Source organism: Acinonyx jubatus, chromosome B1 (assembly GCF_027475565.1).
Source record: "Acinonyx jubatus isolate Ajub_Pintada_27869175 chromosome B1, VMU_Ajub_asm_v1.0, whole genome shotgun sequence".
Lineage (NCBI taxonomy): Eukaryota > Metazoa > Chordata > Mammalia > Carnivora > Felidae > Acinonyx > Acinonyx jubatus.
In genome coordinates, this window is record NC_069382.1 from 166,334,218 (window position 1) to 166,358,821 (window position 24,604).

The 24,604-nt window shown below is 39.1% G+C and overlaps 1 protein-coding gene across 8 annotated transcripts in view; it reads left to right on the forward strand.

Moving 5' to 3' along the window:
- Positions 1–24,604, forward strand: part of ATP8A1 (ATPase phospholipid transporting 8A1) — a 229,724-nt gene that overhangs the window by 122,997 nt on the left and 82,123 nt on the right. For all 8 annotated transcript variants that reach the window (XM_015084122.3, XM_053217414.1, XM_053217412.1 and 5 more), the window contains 2 exons: positions 10,188–10,326; positions 13,929–13,993. In XM_015084122.3, the coding sequence (XP_014939608.1) occupies positions 10,188–10,326; positions 13,929–13,993 (204 nt within the window). The remainder of the gene's footprint in view (positions 1–10,187; positions 10,327–13,928; positions 13,994–24,604) is intronic.

Consider the following 24,604-nt stretch of genomic DNA (forward strand, 5'->3'; position numbering starts at 1 on the left):
TCCTGAAAATGAGAATATTTTTAATATGTTGCAAAATAAGTGAAAATTTTGTAAATAGGATTGTACTTTTAAACCCTACTCACTATCTTATCCCTCCAGTGTTTGTCAAAGAAGTAACTCAGTTTTTGAAATTTAGTTAAAACCTTATTCCTTTGGGTGCAGTAACTCCTAGCATAAGCTGAAAAAATATCCAAATAGACCGAAAACATCCAAGAAGATAATGACTTTGGTCCCTTGGCACAGTGCTTTGTTACTTTTCTTTCCCAGCAATCTGAGCACTAGAAAGCACCCCCTTCATCCTCCAGGGCACTATAGGAAAGAAGAATGTATAAGAGATTTGAAAAAGTCCTCTGGATACCGTTATCCCTACTGACTGTCATTAGAGGAGAAGTTTTAGGACTTTTACATCCATCTGTAAATATCAGCATCATCTCTGCTCATGCTTTGGACTCCAGCCCTTGTATTCAGATAGTAAACTTTTCAGGATTAAAAAAAAAAAAAAAGAAATTCTAATGCTATGGGTTGTTTCAAGATGTTCCTGAAACATCTTTTTTCTGTTACCAATGGAGGCCAAGACGCAGCATTGATTCCTAGGAAGACAAAATCGTACAGGGACAAGAAGGGTCAGTCACATGGCTAAAATGCAAAAGGGATTATTAGAATCATATTAGATACTTGAGGTGTCTTGACCCGGTTTAGGAAGGGGAATTGTAGCACCACTTTGGATTTTATGGACGGTAACATCTCTGCATGTCTTTACCACCACCACTTCTGAGAACCTCGTTTCCCCCTTCTTCAGACAGTATACCTGACTTGCTTTATGTACTTTAACCTTGCTCTTTTGAAAAACAATTCATGTATTTAGACTTGTAATTTTAGATTATGAAACCACCTATACTACGCTGGTCTGCATTTTTAAAAATCTGATTTTTAGAATAACATTTAGAACTCATTTGTATGTATTTGGTCAGGAGAAATTACAGATAAGTAACAGAATGATTACGGAGCTTTATGCTTCATTAGCAGTGGTTTCCCTGAAATTTCTCACCTTGTTCTTTGATCTGTCACTTTACATTTATTCTAACGTCCTTCTAAAACAATTTTTTTTTTTTTTTTTTTTTTTGCCTCATCTTCATACTCTGCTGCTGGGTTCCCTTGAAAATTTATAGTACAGAGGGCTCTGATCTTATCAGGGAAGATTTTCTAATTAAACCATTGGCTGAAATAGGAAGGTGTCCCTTCGTGGTAAATATAGATTTCTGAAAATGTTTTATATTTATTTGCTTCAATAGAGAAATGCAATTATATCTTTAGCATTGCACAGATTACCTACTGATCGCATCTAGTGTTTATGAAAGCAAATTATTTATCTTGAGCAGTAACCGAAAACAGAGTGAGATATAATAGTGGGCAGTGATTGAAGCAGTATTTCCCTGGTGATCAAATTGGTGTTTTCTTTTTTCTTCCTGTTATGAGGCATAGATTGTGAAATATGTTTTTAAAAAATAGCAACTTAGCTGATGCAGTTTTGTTTAATAGATTATGGTTCAGAGAAGATCATTTCTGAGCTTGAGAGTAATCAAGGTAGGGGTGCCTGGGTGGCTCAGTCGGTTAAGTGACCGACTTCGGCTCAGGTCATGATCTCACAGTTCATGGGTTTGAGCCCCACGTTGGGCTCTGTGCTGACAACTCAGAGCCTGGAGCCTGCTTCAGATTCTGTGTCTCCCTCTCTCTCTGCCTCTCCCCCATTCGTGCTGTGTTTCTCTCTGTCTCTCAAAACTGAATAAACGCTAAAAAAAATTTTTTTTAAAAGAGTAATCAGAACACTGCAACTTTGACAATCTAGCTCTCCTTTGAATCAGAGAGCAATGTTTTACACACATTTTGTGATTTCTGTTACCTGTACCCTCCACTAGATTGAAGCCTCATGAGAGCAAGGACTGTTTTTCTCGTATTCGTCACTGTGTTTCCAGTGCCTTGCCTGTCTGGCCCATGTTGACTACTGAATAAATATTTGATGAATAAATAAATGATTCAGTTAAATAATTTATTCAGAAGCTAAATTTATTTAGTAGGTGCTTGCCTAATGAAAGCCTGGCCCCTATTGCTAATGTATGTAGTCCATGTTTTCTTCACATGGAGGATGTTCGTGTCACATGTGTTGTCACTAAGGATTAATTTAAGGATATGTCGGGAAAAAAGAGCTAATAATTCTAAAGAATGCATTCTGTAGAAATGTGGTCACAGCCATTTTGAAAACTTGCTAAATTATTTAACCTATGAACGTGACAAGCACACGTTTGAGAATATTCATCAGCAGACGCCTGAACACATGGCGGGCTGAGTTCTGGGATCTGGGGCACAGCAAGGGAAAAGGACCGAGAAAAATCCCTCTCTTCGGTTTCAGTGGGCAGAGACAGGCAGTGCACTTGTAAACTGAAAAATGAAGTTCCAGACGGGGCTTAGTGCCCCGAGCACTGAGATGAGTCCCCAAGGTCGGCTCATGAGGTGGAGTGACCTTTTTTACATTATCTCCTTAACTTCCCCCTCGAACGTGGCTGACATTTTTGGGACTTCATGAAGACTTCTTTGATGTGGTGTGATAAATAGATCAACCATGATACACAGTGTGACTAAACACAACAGTCTAGCACCCTTCGCAACACGTGGCAACGAGTGGTTTAGAGGATTCCTAGAAAAATATAAAACTTAATGGAAAACAGGACTTTTCTTGAGCATTTATGACTGCCAAGTTCACAGTAACTTCTGTATTAGAATGTAATGCTTTTTCAGATAAAACTACCGCTTCTATTCTTAGAGGCTGCAAATATCCCTTTCATTTGTACTAAAAAATGAAATGTACTAGATGAAAATTTACATGATGTACTGGTGATTTCATGGTTTAAAAGTCCAGTAGTTTCCTGTTTTACTGTTTGCTTAAGAATATTTGCAGCCTGTCAGCTCATCCACTAAGACCTGACACTTTTTGAGCATTTACTAAGTTCCAGGTCCTCTGCTCTTTACCCTAATTGCTTAGTTAAAGGGCCTATAAAGTGGAGTACACGAAATGATCCATTGGGGTGAGAGAATGTTACAACTTCTGTTACTAGTTATATTTGATCTCAACTTTTTTATAATTTCTCTTTACTCTGCAAAGTACAGAATTTATTGATATTAACAGAGTTTGTTATACAAAAATAGAACAATGTCCTAGGTAAGCACTCAACATTTTTTCCTAACATACTCAAAAAAAAAAAAAAAGTTTTGAGATCATTTCTCAGAAAGATCCTATTCAGTCTGTATTAATTGGCCTTACCTTGATGATTTAGAAATTCTTAGGAAAGTTACTTGCTGAGGGATACATATCCAGTGGTTGGCAGAGCAGGGATTCAAATCCCAGTTCGGTCTTAATTCCAAATCCCATGTTAATAAACCATATGTTATTCTGTGGGTGTGGTTTAGAAGAAAGCAAGAATGTATGTAAAATATGGTAAACTTGAAAAATAAAACGTAACCAAGCGTGTAGCTGCCTAATCACCAGATCAGCACTTGAGAGGCATAGCATTGTTAGGACATGTCCCCGTAGTAAGCGAGATAGCCTCTGTGCATCATTTTCCTTAAACATGAAGGTAGAAATTTGTGTTTCATGATTTTCCCTCAACTCATCTTGGGAATCGTATTTAAAGTACTTAAGGTTTTCTTAGTACTCTTTCTCTGTTTACATGCTTCTCCTTTTTGGCCTGATAGATCTCTTACGACGAGCCTTTTGCGGTAGGCTTTCCACACTGCGTATTGCTGCCTTCTCGCCCAGAGAAGATGGCTGTTGTTTTCACAGGCTACACCCAATCGCCTCTCAAATCCTGATTCCTTTCAGCTGGGTGTGTGAATTCTGACCTTATTTGGCAAGCCCTAGGCTGCATGAGAGCTCAAATATGATTTCCGTGGTTCACAAAGCACTAAGTTAAAATCTACTTCTTGGCCTTGGAAAAATTAACCGGTTGCACGATTTCTCCAGAAGCAGGCAAGTGAGCCATTCCAGTGATTTAATGCTCTTTGTCCTAGCGTTCTGTAGCCCCACTTACACTGGAAGGAAAGAAGTATGAGATTCTCCTTTTTAAAATAAAACCCCATTGTTGTATGCTAAACGAGGTTGAGAAGAAAAAGTACAAGAGTGAATGTTGACCAGTGGAATGCAGAACAGAGAGGACGCTGGCAACCTTTGTGAGCCAGCATTATAAAATGACTAAGAATCACATACCCACCCGCACATCCATATTCCAGGATTGCCATATTTTCAAGCTGAAAAGAATGAGGACTGCCACAGCCTCTTAACTGGTCTTAAGGCCTCTATTTTTCCTACTCCATCCCTAGTTGGCCACCAGTACACTTTCTGGAATGTAAATCTGATCCTGTTCCTCTTCTAAAACTCTTCTCCAAATAACCTTTGCCTTTGGAACCCTGCACATAACACCCAGACCCTTCCATTTCCATTCCCTACCAGCTTTTCCAGCCCCATCTTTTTCCTAACTTACTATTCAGTTTGAGACTACTGATCCAATTTCATCCTTAAAACAATCCTACTAAATTAGTAGTCTGTAAATCACTACCACACCTCACTTCATGTATTATTTCCATATTGTCTGAATGGCAACGTCTCAAGTACAATATGCTTTTGCATACTTTCTGCCTTTGCACATGTGATTTCTTCTGTTTAGAATTCCTTTGCCCATCCTTCCCCCACCCTGGCTCAGCCTTAATTCCTCATTTAAGGTCAAGTGTTAACTCATGTGGGATTGGGTTTTTGAGCCACCCAGACTAAAGAAGGTATCTCTTCCCCATGTGTCTCTTTTGTACCTGCAGAAAATGTTTTGTTTACTTTTAAGGTAGCATATAGCATATGTAATATGATCGTTTGGGGAGAACACCTTTTCTCTGACGGTAGCCCTGTATTACAGTTAAGAGATTTTTGTCTGCAGTTTGGGATTGCAAGAAGAGAGAATTGGGACCAGAGGATCTGAGGTCAGGCTAAGAAAGAATGGTCGGATTTGGACAAGGAAATATCCAGAGCAGTCAGTCAGGGTAGAACCCAGTGCAGAAATGGGCTGCTCACAGCATTCTGCACCAGGGGTCTGCAAACTCCAGCACAAGGGCCAAATGCACCCACTGCCTAGCTCTGTAAATCAAGTTTTATTGGAACCCAGCTACACCCACTTGGTTACACATGGTCTTTGGCTGTTTTCATGCCACGACAGAATTGAGCAGTTGCAGCAAGCCCCAAACCCTACAATATTTACCCTCTGTCCCTTCACAGAAAAATGTTGTCAAGCTTGCTCTAAAAAAAGCAGTTGTTGTAGTGAGGTCCTCAAACCCAGAGCATGTTACCATTGCACATTCCCAGGCTTCACCTCAGACCTACTCGATGAGAAATCTGTGTGTAATAAGCCCTTCAGGTGACTCTGAAAACCACCACTCTAGATTCCTGGCCCCATGGCTAATTACTCGGGGCTTGATGATAGCCAGGCAGCCGGGGTCTAGGAGAAACAGATACCAGTAAAAGGAAAGGAGGTACAATGAGAAAACAAGATGAGAGGGAATCCAAAGAAGAATCTCTAAGGGTACATTCTAAAATAAAAATTCCCTGCAGAGGAAGGAACACACTGTTGTATCCCACCCTCTTACCCAGAAGTACCTGCCCAGAGTATGTCTGTGAAAGAATGAGGGCAGGTGTGTGGGTGTGCTTGGAGAGGAGCCAGTCCCAAAATGGGATTCCGGAGCCTTCCAGTGGAAACAAATAGGTACCCTTAGCAGGAGTGGCTCTGGACCGAGTCTGAAACCCATTCAGAGAAACAAAGTTATTACCAAAGACTGAAGAACAGATACAAATGTTTAAAACCCTAATGATTTGAATAAAATCCTAACTCCTTTAATCTCAGTTTTACTTCTCGTTCGCTGCCTTTGGGTATTTATTGATTCCTGGGACTTTGTTCGTACTGACGTAGCTCAACTGTACCTCTATTTGACCCTAATTTGCTCAACCTCCTCAAAGCTATTAACTGAATTAATAAATGTAAAGCACTTAGCAGTGTCTGGTACATTCTTTCTAGTAAGGAAATATTTCATCTTCCTGGTCACAATCTTATTTCATACTGAAATATAGGTTATTCTAGTATTTATCTATATTTACTCTAGTGGGAAAACTTTGCTTACCAGCATTCTGTCTTTGTCTTTAAAGAAGCTGCCGCCAAATAGTCCATGTTGTAATCTGAAGCCTAAATTGTTTTTTGAGTTTGATTATTAAACTTTTTATCATTTAGGAACATTATCACAAACTTTTTAAAAATACAAAGAAATCTAAGTACTAACCAAACATTTGCTAACATGGTAATAAGTCATTCTGAGGTTCTGTTATTTGGCAAAATATACAATGAATGGGAAAAACATAATTTCTAAATCCATCATGATACATTTTACCATACAGGTTTTAAGTACTCTGCATGAAGGCTTTTATCTTGACTAGGGTTGAAATTTTACAATTATGTGCCTTTTTAAAATTCCGCCTACTTTATGAACATCTGAAAGAGAAAATAAGATTGTGGAGGGCTTTACTGGGTGAATAAATATTATTTCATGATTTTTCAGTGATAATTAAATCTACATTATGTCAAAGAGTCCTCAACCTGAAACCTTTATAACTTTTGGCATAGTGACATTTTGAAAGTAAAATTAGTGTTGGACTTTTTTTTTTTAATTCCATAAATGCCAGGGGAATTTTATCATGTTTCAACACTTGCTGAATATGTAATTCCCATAGTGCACATTAGTGGCCATCTGTGTAAGGTAATACATGTTTGGGATGAAATTGATTACGGCTTAAACACTCCTGTGTTATGATCAGGAAAAGCACGCAAAGTTCACATCTTTTTTTCTAGTGGTCATTATGTAGCTAAAGATATTAATTTCCAGGGGCAAACAGCCTATCACTCAAGATCTTAATCTCACAATAAATGACACCAGGGCCAAAGGAAAGGAGGCTGTGGGGCCTTCCACTAAAATTAGTAAACGCTGTGCTCCAGGAGCTCTCAGGATAAAAGAAAAAGTAACAGGCTTGGGGACACGGTTTTTCTTTTGTAGGCTTCAGGGTAGACCCACTGCAATTTTGCTGCATATTCAGAACTGTTTCATTACCCTTTTGAGAAAATCCTGTTATTAGAGCCACCAACACACCCCAGGTTAGCCTGCTTGTGATTTTTCTCCGCATGCTCATTGCTGGCCCTGCCTCTTTAGTCCTTTATGTTATTTTTGCCTGGTTTAAAGAATGTCTCCTTTTCATCTGTGCAAAATCAGATGCTTTCCTTCCTTCAACTATGGCTTCAATGTGATGTCACCCATGCAGTTATTTTGTTTTTATTAGATTCGTGCATGGTAATGTATGCCTGTAGACTTCTTGAGCTCGTTTCTCCCCTTGGAGCTACAAGACACACAAACACACTTGTTTATGTATTTCTAATGAATGCGTTCACATCTTGACTCTCCCATTATCTAGTTACCTCAGGGTTTTGTGAGACATTACCAGAAAATAATTTTTTAGTTTAGAAAATTTTAAGAGCTTGTATTAGTGAACTGTCCCCCATGATCATTAAAAAAATCTTATCATGCTTTCTGTGGATTATTTGACATTTGAACACAGGTATATTCTGATCTTCCCTGGGATGTGGGCCAGGATGATTTAGCTGCAGATGCCCCAAAAGTAGCTGAAAGAATGGATAGAGTCATTGTCTAAACGTTGAAATATAGCCATTGTGATGTTGGCATAGTTGATGCTGAACTGTACTTCCTTTGTGTTCTTGAACTTCTTGATGATAATTATTCATCAGGTTATGATAGATTTCAAATCTGCTTCCCATTAAAGATAATAAAATAATACTATCTCCTTAAAGAAGGGAATTTGCCTTCCTGTCTTACATATTATAAACTAAGAAGTCATGCGCCAAGAGTATCTAATAGCTGTATAATGTATCTGGAATATATTGAAAAGAATGTAGTCTAGACTGCAACAGTACTGGATAATATCTAGATTTCAGAATCTTTCTTAACTTTTTTTTGTCATTCACTCAGCAAACACTGAATGCTGACTGCCAGTGTTCCAGAGATACAGTGTAAAGGTGAACAAGATGTGGTGCCTCCTCTCGAACAAAACTATGGGTCGTACATTGAAACAGTTAATCTGAATATGGTACATTGAAAACGTAGCAAAGTTCTGTCAGAGCACCGTAGAGGAGCAAAGTTCTGTCAGAGCACCGTAGAGGAGAAGACTTGTGTTAGAAGTACGGCTTCAAGGAAGCAGTTAACTTTTGAGACTGGCCTTGCAGGATGAGCTGGGTTTCCCCAGGCAAAGCAGTGGAGGATGTGTGTGCCTCTGTATACGTACATGCACACAAAGACACATGCACGTATACATACACACCTGTGCACATGCACGCCCAGCTATATTTAAGCATTGTGGCAAAGACTGTTGGCTGGCTAATTTAACACCCGTTCCCATCCTCCTCTGTCTTGTCATCCCGCTATCAAGGCTGGAAAAGCTCAGTACTGATAGTGAAGCATGGCCATGGAAATATAAATAAACAAAAATGGCCATGTTTGGAAATCTGCTAGGGACTTTTAGAAACACTTTTGCTTTCAAGTAAGAGATGGATACAGTTGCCATTGCCCCTTATTCTTGTCTTCAGTTGTGGCAGTGATAATTATAGCTATAATATATAATATAATATTTAATATTTAATATAATATTTATTTAAATATATTAATAATATTTAATATAATATATAATATAATAATTATAGTGATAATTATGGCAGCCACCTTGAGACATTGAGAAAGTCTTGGAAAGTGACTTGAACTGTCAGTCTAATGCCTGTAACTGCCTATCCCAATACTACTTAGGGAAGGAAAACCAAATCTTTATTTAAGCCATTGTTAGTTAGACTTTTTTCTATTATAGCCAGAAGCATTCCTAAGTAATATACCCATAAGCCCTCTCTCACTCACTCATGTTTGCTTACATATATTTTAACCTTATTTCCCATGCCTACCAAGACTTAGGACTAATTTTAAACTTACACTTTGGTAAATAGTAAGCAGAACTTAATGTTAGAAGAAAGAATATGGAATGCTTTCTTTGTTATTACCAATTTAGACACTATCCTTAGCACTTGATTTCCCTTATATCTATACTGTCCTTGTCTGGTGTTTTAAAATAAAAATGAAGGCAAGAAGGGAGAAACAGCTTGAAAAGAAAGATAAATGATGACGTAGAGGATCATCCTGGTGGTTAGGTTACAGGGAAAATCCAAGAATCAGTTGATTGTGGCTTAGTTTGTCAGTTTGCATTCCTATGTATTTAGGACCAAGAACCATCCCCTGTACCTCTGTAGTGAGCCAGGTTTCCCTAACAACCAAAGAGTTGTTCTCATTTTTCCTCTATTTAGGAAGATGAGAGTAGAAACCATTCTTCTTTCTGAGTGATTACAAGAGCTTTCTGCAGAACATATTATGTTCAGTCTTGTATGAAACATACCAACTAGTGAGCAAGCAATCTTTAATGGACTCTGGCCTTCCACAGCACAAATATGGAGTAATGTGATAATTACCAACCTATTCTTTCTTACAGAGACTGATGCTGTCGCTTGGTTTATTTGTCCCTTCCTCAGCATTTCTAATTGTCTGCTATGTGTACGTTTTCTGACACTGCATCAAATTATAATTTAATTGCATAAGCATTTATTTTTTCATAAGCATTTATTCCTACTCTTTTTCAAACAGGTCGTGAACATTGCTTCTTTGCTGTGTTGATCTTCCATAGTTTTTGTTGTTGTTTTTTTGTAGCTGCCTGCTCGTCTGTAACTCCCTTTTGATTTCTCCCTTGTGTGTGGCTTTTTGTTTCATTTTTTGTTTTTGTAAGAATCAGTTGCCTACCTTAGGAGTAAGGTAATATAGGTATCTTCAGTTTCATGTCAAAGTACTGGATTAAAGTCAGGGATCCTTAAGAGAAAACTCAGTGGGATACTTGCAATTTACATCAAAGTCTACATATTACCATTATTCTCTGAAAAACATATACATACTTTAGTTCTTAAAGAATCTAAATGGGTTTTCTTCTTAAAATTTTTGCCACTCATTTTCCCTAGAATCTTCAGCTACTTGGAGCTACAGCCATTGAGGATAAATTACAAGATCAAGTGCCTGAAACCATAGAAACTCTCATGAAAGCAGACATCAAGATCTGGATCCTTACAGGGGACAAACAAGAAACTGCCATTAACATTGGTAATTAACCTAATTCAACCTTTAAATCGTGATGCATTTTAACAGTTTGACGTATTTTAGAAGATAAATTTGAGATATTTCAAGATTTGAAAGATTTGGTTTTGTAAGATTTCCATATTTATAATATTGTTGGGCTTATCTGTTCATTTATGGTCCCAATGTCCCTTTAAATTTGCAGTGTTTGTATATACCTGCAAACTTCAGCTCTTGCAATCACAAAGTAACCCTCTTTCACCTTTCTATCTCTGCCTCCCCCCACCTTCCATCCATAATTGACACATGTAGATAACATGTCCGCAGTTGTCTGTGAAAGTCTGGAGATAGGGACTGTGGCAGACTCGTGTATCGGCACTTGTTTATGTGACCAAAGGTTATTTCTGAGATGGGAGGTAATGTTGCCAGCTTTCATTCATCCTGCAATCGTGTCATTTTTCACAAAGAGATTTTATTAGTCAGCTCATGTCGCCATAACAAAATACCACAGATTGGGTGGGTTAAATAACAGGAATTTATTTCCTCGCCGTTCTGGAAGCTGGAAAGTCCAAGATTGTCCGCAGGTTTGGTTTCTCCCAAAGCATCTCTTCCTGGCTTGCAGATGGCCGCCTCCCTACTGTGTCCTCAGCTGGCTCTCTTCTGCGGGTATACACTCCTGGTGTCTCTTTCTCATCTTATAAGCACACAAGTCCTATTGGATCATGAACCTGCCCTTCTGACCTCGTTTAACTCAATCTTCTGGAAGACCCAATCTCCAAACATTATGGGTTCAGGTTCCAACATGTAAAACTAAGGAGACACAACCCTGTGCATAACAGAGGTCTTACTGAGAAGAAAGTTGGTATTTGGTTTAAGGCCCGTATACCAGTAATATGCAAGGAAATGTCACTCTTTTTTTTTCTTCCAAATTCGGTAATAATAGTTTGCCTGAGCACTGTAATCCCTGACATAGATTCAACCTCTGGATATAAATCCTATGAATTACATCCAAAACTCTACCAAAGTGGAAGAAACCATTCAAAGGTATTGACAGCATGAAATCACATTTTTAGAAAGTCTGTATCAAGTATCATTATTTAAGAAACATTTCGCTAGTACTCCTTTTAGAAATTTTAGTGATCGCAGCATTCTGTAAATATAAAACTACAACAGAGGGGCGCCTGGGTGGCTCAGTCGGTTGAGTATCTGACTTCGGCTCTGGTCATGATCTCGTGGTTTGTGGGTTCAAGCCCTGTGTCAGGCTCTATGCTGACAGCTTGGAGCCTGGAGTCTGCTTCGGATCCTGTGTCTCTGTCTCTCTCTGCCCCTCCTCCACTCGTGCTCTGTCTCTATCAAAAATAAAAAAGAAAATGTAAAAAAAAAAAAACAAAAAACTACAACAGATTTATAGCAAATTGCTGGAGGTAGAGGACAATTTTTAAAAGATGCTAGTGTAAGTGTAAATCTATAAGCCAAACAAATGGTTAACTTTGATTACAAAAAGTGTCACTGGTGTTAGACACAAATGGAAAGATGATGTACAAGAATACTTTAGAGTTGGGAGACCCGAAAAACAGAAATAGGCTGAACAAAACGCATGATGACAGCTAGAGGAAGACTGTAGGGTGGCAAAGAGTGATATGTGAAGAAAATAAGTGCTGCTGAGAACAATTGAGGGACGGAGCCATTATGACAGTTCCTATGAAGAGTGTGGAGGTGGCGTTTGGTAACATTTAACTTTTAGAGTCTTGGGCCATAATCTTTGGGGTCTTTTTCCTGGAATAAAATAGGTGAGATCCATTCATTTCATTCATACAGCAAATGGGCGTTACACAGAAGGATTCAGTTTTAAATCAGGAGGTCAGGAAGAACTCATTGAGAGGATGACCTTTGAGAAATGACCTAAGAGAGGAAAGGGAGCTTGTCGTTGGATGATTAGGGAAAGCTATCTACTGTTCTAAAAAGAGCAGAAATGCAAAGCAGGGAGCAGGAGAGCAGGTCAGCCGCATGACAGGGCCTCCCAGATTGCTGTAAAGGCCTTGCATTTACTCCGAGTGAGATGGGAAGCCACTGGATGGTTCTGAGCAGAGGAAAGATGTGGACCGACTTTCCTGCAAGAACAGTCAGTCTGGCCGCTAGGCTGGCTGAGAATGAGCTGGGAGGGAAGCAGGTGTGGAAGCAGGGAGACCAGTGAAGAGGCTGTTATATCAATCCAGGTGAGGCATGTTGGTTACTTGGACCTGGATGGTAAAGTGAAAGTGGTGAGAATGGCTGGAATATGTATATATTTTATATGTATGTATATATGTATGTATATATTTTATATGTATATGAATACATATATGAATATGTATATATTTTATATGTATGTATATATATATTTATATATATTATATGTATATATTTTAAAGGTAGAGCCCACAGGATTGACTAATTGATTAGATGTGAGGTATGAGAGAAAGAACGGACTGGAGCATAATTCCAAGGCATCGTAGCTGTTGTGATTGAAGGATTGAATTGCCATTAACCAAAATAAGGAAGACCAAGGGGAAGCAGGTTTTCTGGGAGGAGATCAAGAATCCAGTTTTGAGATATGTTAAGTTTGAGATGCCTGTTTTACACCTAAGTGTCTGCTCTTACATAGGCACTGGGATATGAGAGTCTGGAGTTCAGGAAAGAGCTCTAAGTAGGAGATATGAGTTCCAGAATGGTCACTGTTTTGATGGTATTTAAAACCGTTGTATCTGGGCACCTGGGTGGCTCAGTCAGTTGAGTATCTGACTCTTAATTTCGGCTCAGGTCATGATCTCACGGTTCGTGAGTTCAAGCCCCACATCAGGCCCTGCACTGACAGTGCAGTGTGGAGCCTACTTGGAATTCATTCTCTCTCTCTCTCTCTCTCTCTCTCTCTCTCTCTCTCTCTCTCAAAATAAAAAATAAACATTTAAAAATATATATATATATCGAAAGAGATCACAAAAGGAGTAAGGTAGATGATACTATTTTAAATGTGATGGTAATATTTTAAACACCAGCCAGCCGGGTTCCTTGTTTTTCTCCCACCAAGTTCAGCTGTACACAAATGGGTTCTGAGTAGGCAGTGTCAGTTTAACCAGCAGGTGATTTTGCCCTGCTGCAAGTACAGCAAAGCGAGGAAAGGCAGGACGGTAGAGGATATGACGGTAGTCCAAGGGCAGGGGGACAGTGGTGGGATCCACGGTCCACAAGATAGCCAGACAACCTTTAGCACCCTTCTCCAAAAACAGCCATCTCCTCATGTTGGTCATCATGAAGGATGTTCCATATAAGTGTGGTGCTTTCCAGGACATTGAGAGTCACTACCACGTTCTCTTTCCATACTTGTTTCTCAAGACAGCTTTAACTTGCCAAATATTATCCTTGTAGCCCTCCTATAACAAGCAAGAGCATTTCTTTTTTAACTTCTGCAAACCTGGAAAACAACTATCACCGGTCCTAATAAAATAGATAAAGCTTTAGTTTTATCTAATAAAATAGATTAAAAGTAAATAAAATTTGATATTTTTACAGTATTATCACTTTAACATCTTCGCCACTGCTCTGTAGAGAAATGAATTATATCAATTAATCTACTCTATGTTTGGACATAGGACACTCCTGCAAACTTTTGAGGAAGAACATGGGAATGATTGTTATAAATGAAGGCTCTCTTGATGTAAGTAAAATTATCTTTTAAAAAAAAATTCCTTTAATAACTTAACCATCTTGTTATATTTTATTTTATATTCAAATAGCTGTAAAAATATTTGATCTTCCTTAGGTTTAAAGAGATTTATTACTCTTGCTCTGCTGTAACATAATGCATATTGTTTTGAACCACATTGTTGTAAATAGATCCCAGCTTTATGTCCGTGACAGCTAAAAGAAGTTGCTAAATGATTTGCTTGATGGCGTGAGACAAAACTTTTTCTGCTTTGCAGAAGCATTATGTCAGGAGGTTACTGAGTGACTGCAATTTGTTCATGTCTACCTGGGAATTTTGTATGTTAACATTTAATATCTTCTTTAGCTTCCAGTGTTAATGTGTATTTTGCTTCTCTTAAAAAAAATTATCTGTGAAACCTATTGGACAGCATGAAATAAGCATTCCTAAAAGGAAAGCCAGGTTGTTTTTTTTAATGTCCTAACTTCTGGGCTGAAATATAAATTCCTTTTCTCATGGCTGTGATCACACAAAGTTATATTTGGGAAAGAGGGAAAGATTTGTGAGGTGTACCGTGTAAAATAGAAGTTAACCCCCAAAAAAATTTTTTTAAATATGCAGGTCAAACGACCTGTTAAGAATTTTAAAGTAAAAAGGTGACTGTTTGTAACTTAAGGTGGAAGACAGAACAGGGGAGGTGACTATACAACTGCTTGAAATAGACATTGTGACGCAAAGGGCAGAGAAAACCTGATAATTAAGGACGTGGGTGAAGCCGAGAGGCCAGGTATGTAGAAAGGATGGTGAAGAGGCAGACATTTAGTAGAAGTCAGGTGGCAAACAGAAATTACAGGTCAGAAGTATTTGACTTCCGATTTTTAAATTGGAATGACGATCTCTTCATTATTTGTCCTCAAGACAATCCTTGGGATCCTTTTCCCTTTCTTGTGAAACCTTTGAGAAACTTGTAGCCTAAAGAATAATACTTGATTTCGAAACCATGAAAGTTGGTCACATCTTTATTAATAAGCATATTGTGTGAACCACGCTTTAATCCTAAAAACACCTAAAATCCTAAAATCCTAAAAACAACCAAAAAAAAAAAAAACAAAAAACACCTAGCCTGTGGTTGGAAGAATGTCCTTTTTATTTATTTATTCAGCAGGCCTCTGCTAGGCTCCGAGGACACACCGCTGGGTAAGCACTCAGCAGACTCTGCCACTTAGGGCTCACAGTTGTCTCTGTTCCCCACCCGTCATATTATTAATTTTGGGTTTATTCAAGTTACAGTGTTATGAAAAACCAGAACTAAGATAGCCATACCCTTCAAAAGCTTACAGATAATAAGGGAAGTAAAATGCATGTAAGTAACAGTACCAAACAGATGCATAGTAAAGGTGGATATATTGCTATGACACAATTGTGAGGCTTGGAAGTGTTTATAAAGTAAGCGACCATGAGTTAGATGGAGATGAGTGGTTGAGTAATGGAGGAATCCTTGAAGCAGAAAGTTAATACATGTAAGTTCAAGGTATGTTTGGGGGCATAAAAGAGGAACACTGAACTTAAAAGGCTGTAATTGTCTAAAGTATTTTGTTTGAATGAATGCAGATACATAGGGTAAAATCCAGGTTACAGAAAGGGACAGGTACAAGCGTTAAAAACTGAGTCTCCCATTCTTACACCCACGCTACCCAGTTTACCTCCCTAGGAACAACCGCTGTTCCAGTTTCCAAGTGTTCATCCCAAGATACTCTGCCATGTCTGAGGGATATTTGTGTATATCTATGTGCACGTGCTTTGTTATTGAACACAAATTACAGCACACTATCCATGCTACTTTATACCTTGCTTTTATCTCTTAATATTATCTTAGCAGTTGTTCTCCAATAATGTGTGTGAAGCTACCTAATTCTTTTTAAATGGTGACACAGTATTCATAAGGAAACGGCAAAGAAATGACAGTGGGGGGTGACTGTCATTAAAACTGGAAAGATAGTCTCAGGTCAACTGTGGAAAGCTGGACCAGGTTTGAGAATTTGCCTCCACAGGTAAGGGAAGCAACTTCATCAGCCCTTTAAGAGAGGTATGATGTGTCAAAGCAACCGACCATAGACAAGTGTGGAAGGCTGGAGAGTCGTGGGGTGCAGGCAGCAGGCCAAGATAAGAGTTAGGTAAGAGGGGATGGGGTGCCATTGCCATCCATGTTATGGGAGAGAAGTTCAGGGAGACTTCTCCCATGTGGTCCCTGGAGAAAGAGGAAGCCATCAAGAGTGGCTCCAGAACTGGGCCATGGTTGTTCACAACATTACAAGAGCCTCCGTGGAAGCATTTTCCTAGTCCCTGTAGACGTGTAGGCCTTTGTCAGCAACATGGGTTACAGGTAGTAGATGGTTTTTCTGACACTTGAAAGAAGTCAGAGGTGAGACCTCTGACGTCAAAGCAAAAGCATGTCAAGCCATGCTTGACCTGTCACATGATCCTTTTTGTCTGGATGTAAGCTTTCATCTTACGTAGCTTACGACAGCAACGCTTCTTGTTTTCATCTCTTTCATAATTTTTCTCCAACTGGGATGAGCATGTTCTTTTTGTGTTGCGGGTATCGAGTGATAGAACTAGTAATCTCAAGAATAAAAAAGTAAAGGGAAATACCGAAGATAGTTAGCGTGCTGCATCATGTATTGTTAAGCCAATGGCATTTACTTGCATTTTGGAGTTTTCAGAGTGGCAACCCTAAGACATAACTGCCTCAAGGGGTACCTGCACTCCCTATTTCTACTGGACCAAACATAGCTAGGACTCTCAAGGGAATACTCAATTTCAGGAAAGCAGGTCCGTGTCTATGTATTTTGGTTTGCCAGCCTCTCTCAATGCCCAGCAGACTGCCTACCCCATAAGTGCTCCATAAACACTTGAGAATTAAGTCACAGAGTAATTTTCAATTAAGGGTTTCCCTTTAAAAAATATATATTGTATATCAGTTTTAAATTTGGCAGTAATCGATCTTACCTGGTATTTTTAAAGTAAAGTAGTTAGAAAGGTTCTTAGCAATTCAGGTGACAGTGTGGTGTGGAAGATCATGGGCAAACCCTGGCTGACGGATTAGCACTCACTTATCCAGCTCTGGACCGCCATGCATTCTCTCCCTGCTGGCAGGGGCAGGCTGTTCTCCCAGGGAGTTAAGTGGTGACTTTACAAATCTGGCCGTTGGGGTCAGACCCTCTCTGGTGCACTCATTTGCTTCTCAGCAGGAAAGGACACATCACTTTGCATAGCTCCTTCAGGTCTTGTGTCATAAAATCCACAGCTGAGATTTCAAGGAAATCATGAGATGTGCTAGAACACCTGCAGATAAATCATTATTTATTTTCCATTGTCACAGAAAAGAAAAGCATCCTGTGTGTTCACATTGTACTGATGAGGATACACTATGGGATTCCCATTCCATCAGCACAAACAAATAATTAACATTTAAGCAATAAACTTAGTAGGAACGTAATGTCTCAGGAAATAATACAACAATAAATAGATTGTGGGTATATGTTTCATCGAGTGGCAATTTTAACAAACGCACTTAAATTATTCCATTAAATGTTACAGTTCTGCCCTATTCTGAATGTGGGACCCTGGGCAAATTGAAATTAGGTAACTGCTCTGAGCCAATTTTGCTGCCTGCAAAGCAAGGATAATGTTACCGTTGGCACAGGACTGCCATGATTAGTACAGGGCATGGCACGTACGAGAAAGAGATATTATAAAATTTTGTAGAAAAATATTATTTCAGTAGCCTGCAAGTTGTTTTGCATAATGACCATTTTTATTATGAAAGATACATTATTCCCCCATCTTTTCATTTTTTTCCTAAGCAAGATATAAATGTGGATCTTCTTTTGCAGAAGTGATACCTAGTGCTATGAACTGTGCAAATTTTATACCAAGATACTCCTAATACTGTTAACATTTTAAAGTTGAATCTTCTTTTTCAACTTGTATAAGTAAACTATTATATTTGAGGTTCTTGAGTTTCCAAATAGAAAAGACTTTTTCCTGGCAATCACAGTAAAGGAATTTTTTTGTCTTCCCATAATCTAGCACATGTCCAAAAAAAAAAAAAAGTTATTTGGATTTCTAATTTTCTCATTTTGAGTTTCAGTACAGTTATCTGTGTTGAAAAATTAATGGCCGTTCAGCATTTTTAAAACCTTTAAGTAAATATATAAAACCAAACCACAGTTGAAAATACGGAATGAAAGTCTTGCTCCACAGATCTGGTAGGGAAATCTGACGGGCTTTTCTGTATCTGCCCATTCCTGGCTTCCTTCATGGCAAGAGCGGTCTCCCCTGACAGCAGCTGCCCGGAGCACAGCCGGGTGCTTGCACCCAGTTACCTACCAAGCTACCATTTAACATTGACAGTGTCAGCAAAAGAGTTTGTTAGGAACTTTGATCATGTTTTTCTCTTAGTTTAGAAAGTAAGAATTTCATGGGTCCACGCCATTAAGAATCCTCTGAAGTTGGGGGCTCCTGGGTGGCTCAGTCGCTTGGGCAACTGACTTCAGCTCAGGTCATGATCTCACAGCTCGTGAGTTCAAGCCCTGGGTCAGGCTCTGTGCTGACAGCTCGGAGCCTGGATCCTACTTCGGATTCTTTGTCCCTCTCTCTGTCCCTCACCTGCTCACACACTGTCTCTCTCTGTCTCAAAAATAAACTTAAAAAAATTTTTTTTTCTAAAGAATCCTCTAAAGTTGATCAAAATCTATTAGATATTTGTAATAAATTGATCATTTGGGTAATATACTTATATAATTTTTTACTGTGCTACTTTGAATCACTTTATTAGAAGCTCTGTGTTCGTGGTATGAGACATTTCTTTAAGGGTCTGCAAAGGCAGGAATTTCAAATTCCTGGCGTGAAGGGTATATTGTACTTCTTCTGTAATTCCTTAGCAATGCCCAGGAAATATGGACCATTATCATAACCATGATTATTATTATTTCTTTTAGCATGATTATTCCCGGGGCTGGGGGGGGGGGGGCGGACATCCCACTTCTCAGAAACCCCTTCCACTTAATGACCTAGCTTGAAGGGATTCTTCTAGCATCGCTTTTATATCTTTAATTTGTCATGATTTGTTCAAGGTCTGTCTGCTAAAACTGGAAATGTCTAAAAATGTGATCTAAGAACTAGGGAATCTCAATTTGTCTTTAGCTCCCAGTATCTAATTAAGGCCTTTCAAAATGTACAAAAAGCTCTCTACATCCAGATTCCACTGTTCTCATCTGTCAAGTCTAGGGTGAATGGGAGGGACCATAATTTCTTAAGCCATTAACTCTATAGGTGCCAGAACAATCTTTCTGAGCCTCACATAATATACCCTTAACCTTGATCTCTCCTTCTTATAGCATTTCTTTTACGTGGACAGTTGTTGGATGTGTCCTGGGAGGTAGGGCTGGATCTTAAATCCATTTTCCTTTCTACTGTCTGGCTTCCCTAGGAAACAAAAAAGAGCAGAGGAGAAAAGTATTTACTATATATTTATTGAATTAACAGGAATGATGGTTAAATATGTATGTAGAGAGCTTGGAGAAATAATTTCCTACACTCATAGTCAAAAGGCTTCCAGTGTTTTCCAGTTGAACTCCCGAGAATCCCTGCCTACCTGTCCTGGAGATCACCCGGGCAGTTTTTCTAGGTAGTCTGTGCTGCTGTAGACATTCACATTCAGCCTGATGAGGAGTCAGCACCAAGTATATGGGAAGTAGTGAATGGATCCCAAAGGAAAATGCAGCTTTCTGACTTTTTGTGAAAAGAGAACCCTGCTTACCCCTGCGGGATAGTTCTAGTCCTAAGAAAAACGCTAGCTTAGGTTTATGAAGCTTATTTTTTGTACTAGGTACTGGAATAAGGACTTTATAGGAACAATCACACTTAAACTTGACAACGTTAGTAAGCAGATACCATTATGCCCATTCTAAAAGTGCACCTTGACCTCCAGTGCTAATCAGCATTTGAGGATGTATCAAAGTACTTGGATTCCGGAGTCTAAGCAAATAGATTTTTCTAGGCTTCAGCTGCCAGCTACTCTTATAAAACAAAAATAGTAATAATATCCATCTATGGGGTACATTGTGCGGATTAAATAAAACAGTACCTTTTAAATACTTGTAAACAGCAACCAAGATTTGGTAAGCATTTAAAAATATGGACCATTATCATAACCATAATAATTATGATTTCTTTTAGCATGATTATTCCCGGGGCGTGGAGGGGGAGGGGCATCTTCTTGCCAGCTGCTGTAAGAGGTGATTTGATTTGATTTGATTTTAAAATATTTATTTTTGAGAGAAAGAGCAGGGGAGAGTTGGAGAGGGAGAGAGAATTCCAAGCAGGCTTTGTGTTGTCACTCTGAGCCCCACTCAGGGCTTGATCTCAGCAACCATGAGACATGACCTGAGCCAAAATCAAGAGTCAAACATTTAACCAACTGAACCACCCAGGTGCCCCCCTACCCAGCCCCTTAAGAGGTGATTTTAAACAGCCGTCCTTCTCACTACTTAAACGTCTCTCCTTAATTTGAACATACGACTCCCAGGTTTGATTATGGATACCAGTGTTTTTCCTCACTGATATATTATTGTACAGAAAATGAATTGTTAACCACATTTGGTATTAACAAGCCTAAGAATATATATTTTTCAACACCTTGGTAAAATAAAGCCCTTTCTGGGATTGCCTTTTTTTTTCCCCTAGCTGAATTTGATTTTCTAACACCGTGTAAGCCTCAAGTATAACTTACAGGACATTCATGACATAAATGGTGAGATTGTCATCTGTATCCTTTTAAGCTCGACTTCTATGTATTACGCAGACAAACCTCACTGTTTGGGGAACCAGCCACTGTTGAATGGCCTCTGAAAGCAATCCAGAATAAGCAAGTTACTGACTTGACTCCAGAAAAGGAGGGGGGACAAAAGAGAATTGGGGCTACTTCAGGTTTTGTCTTGATGTGTCCCATGAGTCCAATACAATACATTTTGTATTGCTTTGAAAACCAGTTTAGGCAGCTTTTAAACCACACTGAGTTTTCCTCCACTGCCAGCATGGCGGCGTTAGTATTGGGAATTTTCTTTCACCATTAGCAAAGCTGTTTCAGCTTTTGGGCCTGAAAATTTTAAGATCTTAGTTTAACTTTCAAGGTGTTAATATATCCCTATCAGAAGCAAAGTTACGTTTTTATAGCGTCCCATTGCAGGATGATTGTTGAAATAGTGTCTGACACACCGCTTCCTCCAAATAGCTCTCAGCGAAGAAAGCCAACTTTGTTACTTTTGAAAGAAATGAGTTAGTAAAAAATGTAAACATTACAAAAAATGAAAAGAGCATATGAACAAATAATCTGTTCTCTTTTCCTCTGATTGAAGATGCTGCCTGCCACAAGCCAAAGTGTGTGGTTGAAAAAGTTCCATCAAACACATTGTTTGGTCTCATAAAAATTAAATGTGTCCCCTTTCCTTAAACAGAACTCTGTAATCTTGGCTGCTGTGCAGAATCCTCAGTGAAATCGTTCACAAATTCATAGTATTTCTGTCTTGAGAAATTCTTCCTACCCGCAAGCCTGAATATGCTTTATCTCTCTCCCTTTCTCTTTCTCTCTCTCTTTTCTTTTGGCTGAACATCTGAACTCCTCCAAGAGTTCCCTGAGTCCTAGAATTACAGATAAATGCTTTCTAACCCTTGTGTTCCTGCCACTCTCCCCACAGCTTGTTGTCATTTGTGAGGGTAGCAGGCCATGCCTTGTGACTTTTTTTGCATCTCCACCCATTTCTTTTGATGAGTCAGTACAACCATGCAATTGACAGGTTAGAGGAAACCTATGTGCCAGGTGTATCTGCCTACATTAGCTCTGCTGCTCTGTGCTGGCGGAATTCGTCTCACATACAGAGACTTTGAGTTCACACAGCTAGCAAGTGCAGAATCCAGCACTTCGACCTAGACCGCTCTAAGTCCAAAACCATTTTTTTCTTTTTCTTTTTTTAAATTTTTAATGTTTTTATTCATTTTTGAGAGAGAGAGAGCATGAGCGAGGGAGGGGCAGAGAGAGACAGAGACACAGAATCTGAAGCAGGCTCCAGACTCTGAGCTGTCAGCACAGAACCTGACACAGGGCTCGAACTCGTGAACCATGAGATCAAGACCTGAGCCTAAGTGGGCTGCTTAACCGAGCCACCTTGGCACCCCTTTTCCTTTTGTTTTTAAATAACCATACCTTCTCCAGTGGCAGTGGAGACTCAGTCACAGGAGGAAGCATTCTGGGAGGCATCCCCCACGTTTTCTGCCTTGTCCCTCTACTTTGTTCCTACCTCCTTTCCCACTCACCACTAGGACTACAAAGCAGCTGAAAGACAGATGCTCTTCTGGAAAACTGTGGCATTTGGGCATCTTGTATTTATGGAACTCGGGAAAGACTACATTTCCTTGTACTCACACAATGACTGTATGGAAGACTTTATTGAATGTACCTATGAAATAATGGAAATGGTATGGATTTGGGGTTTGCACTGAGAATATACAGCAGATAATGATTCTTCTGCATTCTTACATTAATTAATTCAAATCATTAGGAAAATGGACCCAACATTAGCTTTCTTTGTGGTTCTTTCTTTGTGGGGTAACAATTTTTCACAGGCTTCCTGGTTGTTAACTTTCTCCAAACCATTGATTTGGTAATTTGCATATCCCCCCCCCCCCCAAAAAAAGGCAGCTGTATGTTCTGAGCATCCTCTTCCTGGCTGAATCGAAGGCAGTATGAGAGACTGGATGTCTGCCGACCGAGTTCCTCTAGAATTCTTCCTTCTGTGTTTAAGTCACTGCCGCCACCAGAGAATATTTAATACCAAGCTCAAAATAAGTGTTTAGGAGGCTTTCAGTGGTGGTTTAAAATAATTACCATGAGAACTTGGGTAAAAGCCTTTATCCACAAAACTATTTAAATTATATAATTATATCCCCTACCTCACTCTTCCTTCCTTTCTCTGGATTTGTTTCTCTTTGCTGCGTGCCCATACCCCAACACTGAACCGTAGCCTCAGACCCAGATTCGACACTTCTCTGCCTCTCTCTCTCTAGCATACCCCAAGTGAGACTAGATGCCTCATAAGGAGTTATTTGCCTGATGGAACCGATCATAATCCCACATCCCAAACCTCTGCCCAGGGGCCAAGAGCAATTTATCCAGCGCCACAATGTCCTCTTCTTACCTTCCATTTTGTGACCCCTAACCTTTCTGATGACGTGACCCTGCTGGGAGATCGGACTGTTTCCTCAGTTACAGTGTTTTATATGTATTCCCACCGTGGAAAACCCGTACCTGTGTATCAGCAAAGCATGGGAATTTTTTGTGTGTCTCTTTCCCCTCTTCATTATATTTAGCAATATGTATTGATTAAATGCATTCCCTTGGCTGCTTTCCACTAAGCGGTTTTGGAGGACCTCTTTGACCATATGTTTTTAATGATTTCACCTTCTGTCTGCCCTTATCCACTTTGGAAAAATTACTCTACATTAGTTTGGTTCTATACAAATACATTTTTTAGGGTTATGTTCTCATATAGTCTGGGAGTTTAAAAACACCAAAGCTTTTTAGTCAAAAACTATGTCCAAGAATGCTGGTGATTCTACTGGAATAAATACTAAATGGACCAATTATATATAAATGTAGTTTCTCTCTACTCTCAGGCATACATTCTTTACAACTTACTGCTGCCAGCAGTAGCCAGTGGAATATTGGATATATGTGTTATACAGGCGTATATGGAAGGTCCAGTGTTCCACTGAATCAATAACACATTGTCGAAAAATAAGTAACACCCAGTGGTTTATCCATGTTGCTATTATGGGAGTCATAACTCACTCTTTAAGAACTTGCTAACATTGTCCATACTTGATATGGTCATAATGTATTATTAAGAATGTTCTTGGAATGTTCTGTTAATTTGTAATTTGAGGGTGTGAACATTTGGCAAGTGTAAAAGTAGGGAAAGAATGAAATGTTATTTGACTATAAATTTGTAAATACCTCATGGCCTAAATGATGATGAGGTGAGGCCACAAACCACAAAAACAGCTAATAAAGTATGTGTTAGTTTAAGATTCTTATATATATATTCTCTTATTTGACATTTTAAATTAACTTCTAATAGGTTTTAAAAGGTAGACCTTTAGCAAGTTAAAGTAAGGTTTTTTTCACCCCCCCCAGGAAATATTTATTTTTCTGCTATTAAAAAACAAAACATATCTATAAAGTTATGGTATTATATCTTAAGAACATGCCAGCAAAGCAAGGCATCTGTGGGTTTTTTTTTTCCTTTTACAAAAAATATATATATTTATTGGGGGGGGGGGGATGAGAGGGGGAGGGGTAAGAGTGAGAATCCAAAGCAGGTTCCACGCTATCAGTGCAGAGCCCAATGGAGGGCTCAGTCTCATGAACCATGAGATCATGATGGGAGCCAAAATCAAGAGTTAGACGCTTAACCAACTGAGCCACCCAGGCGCCCCAGCCTGTGTGTTTTCTTTATCATTAGCTATTTTAAACCTAGTATTTATGAAGCACATTTGCATGTT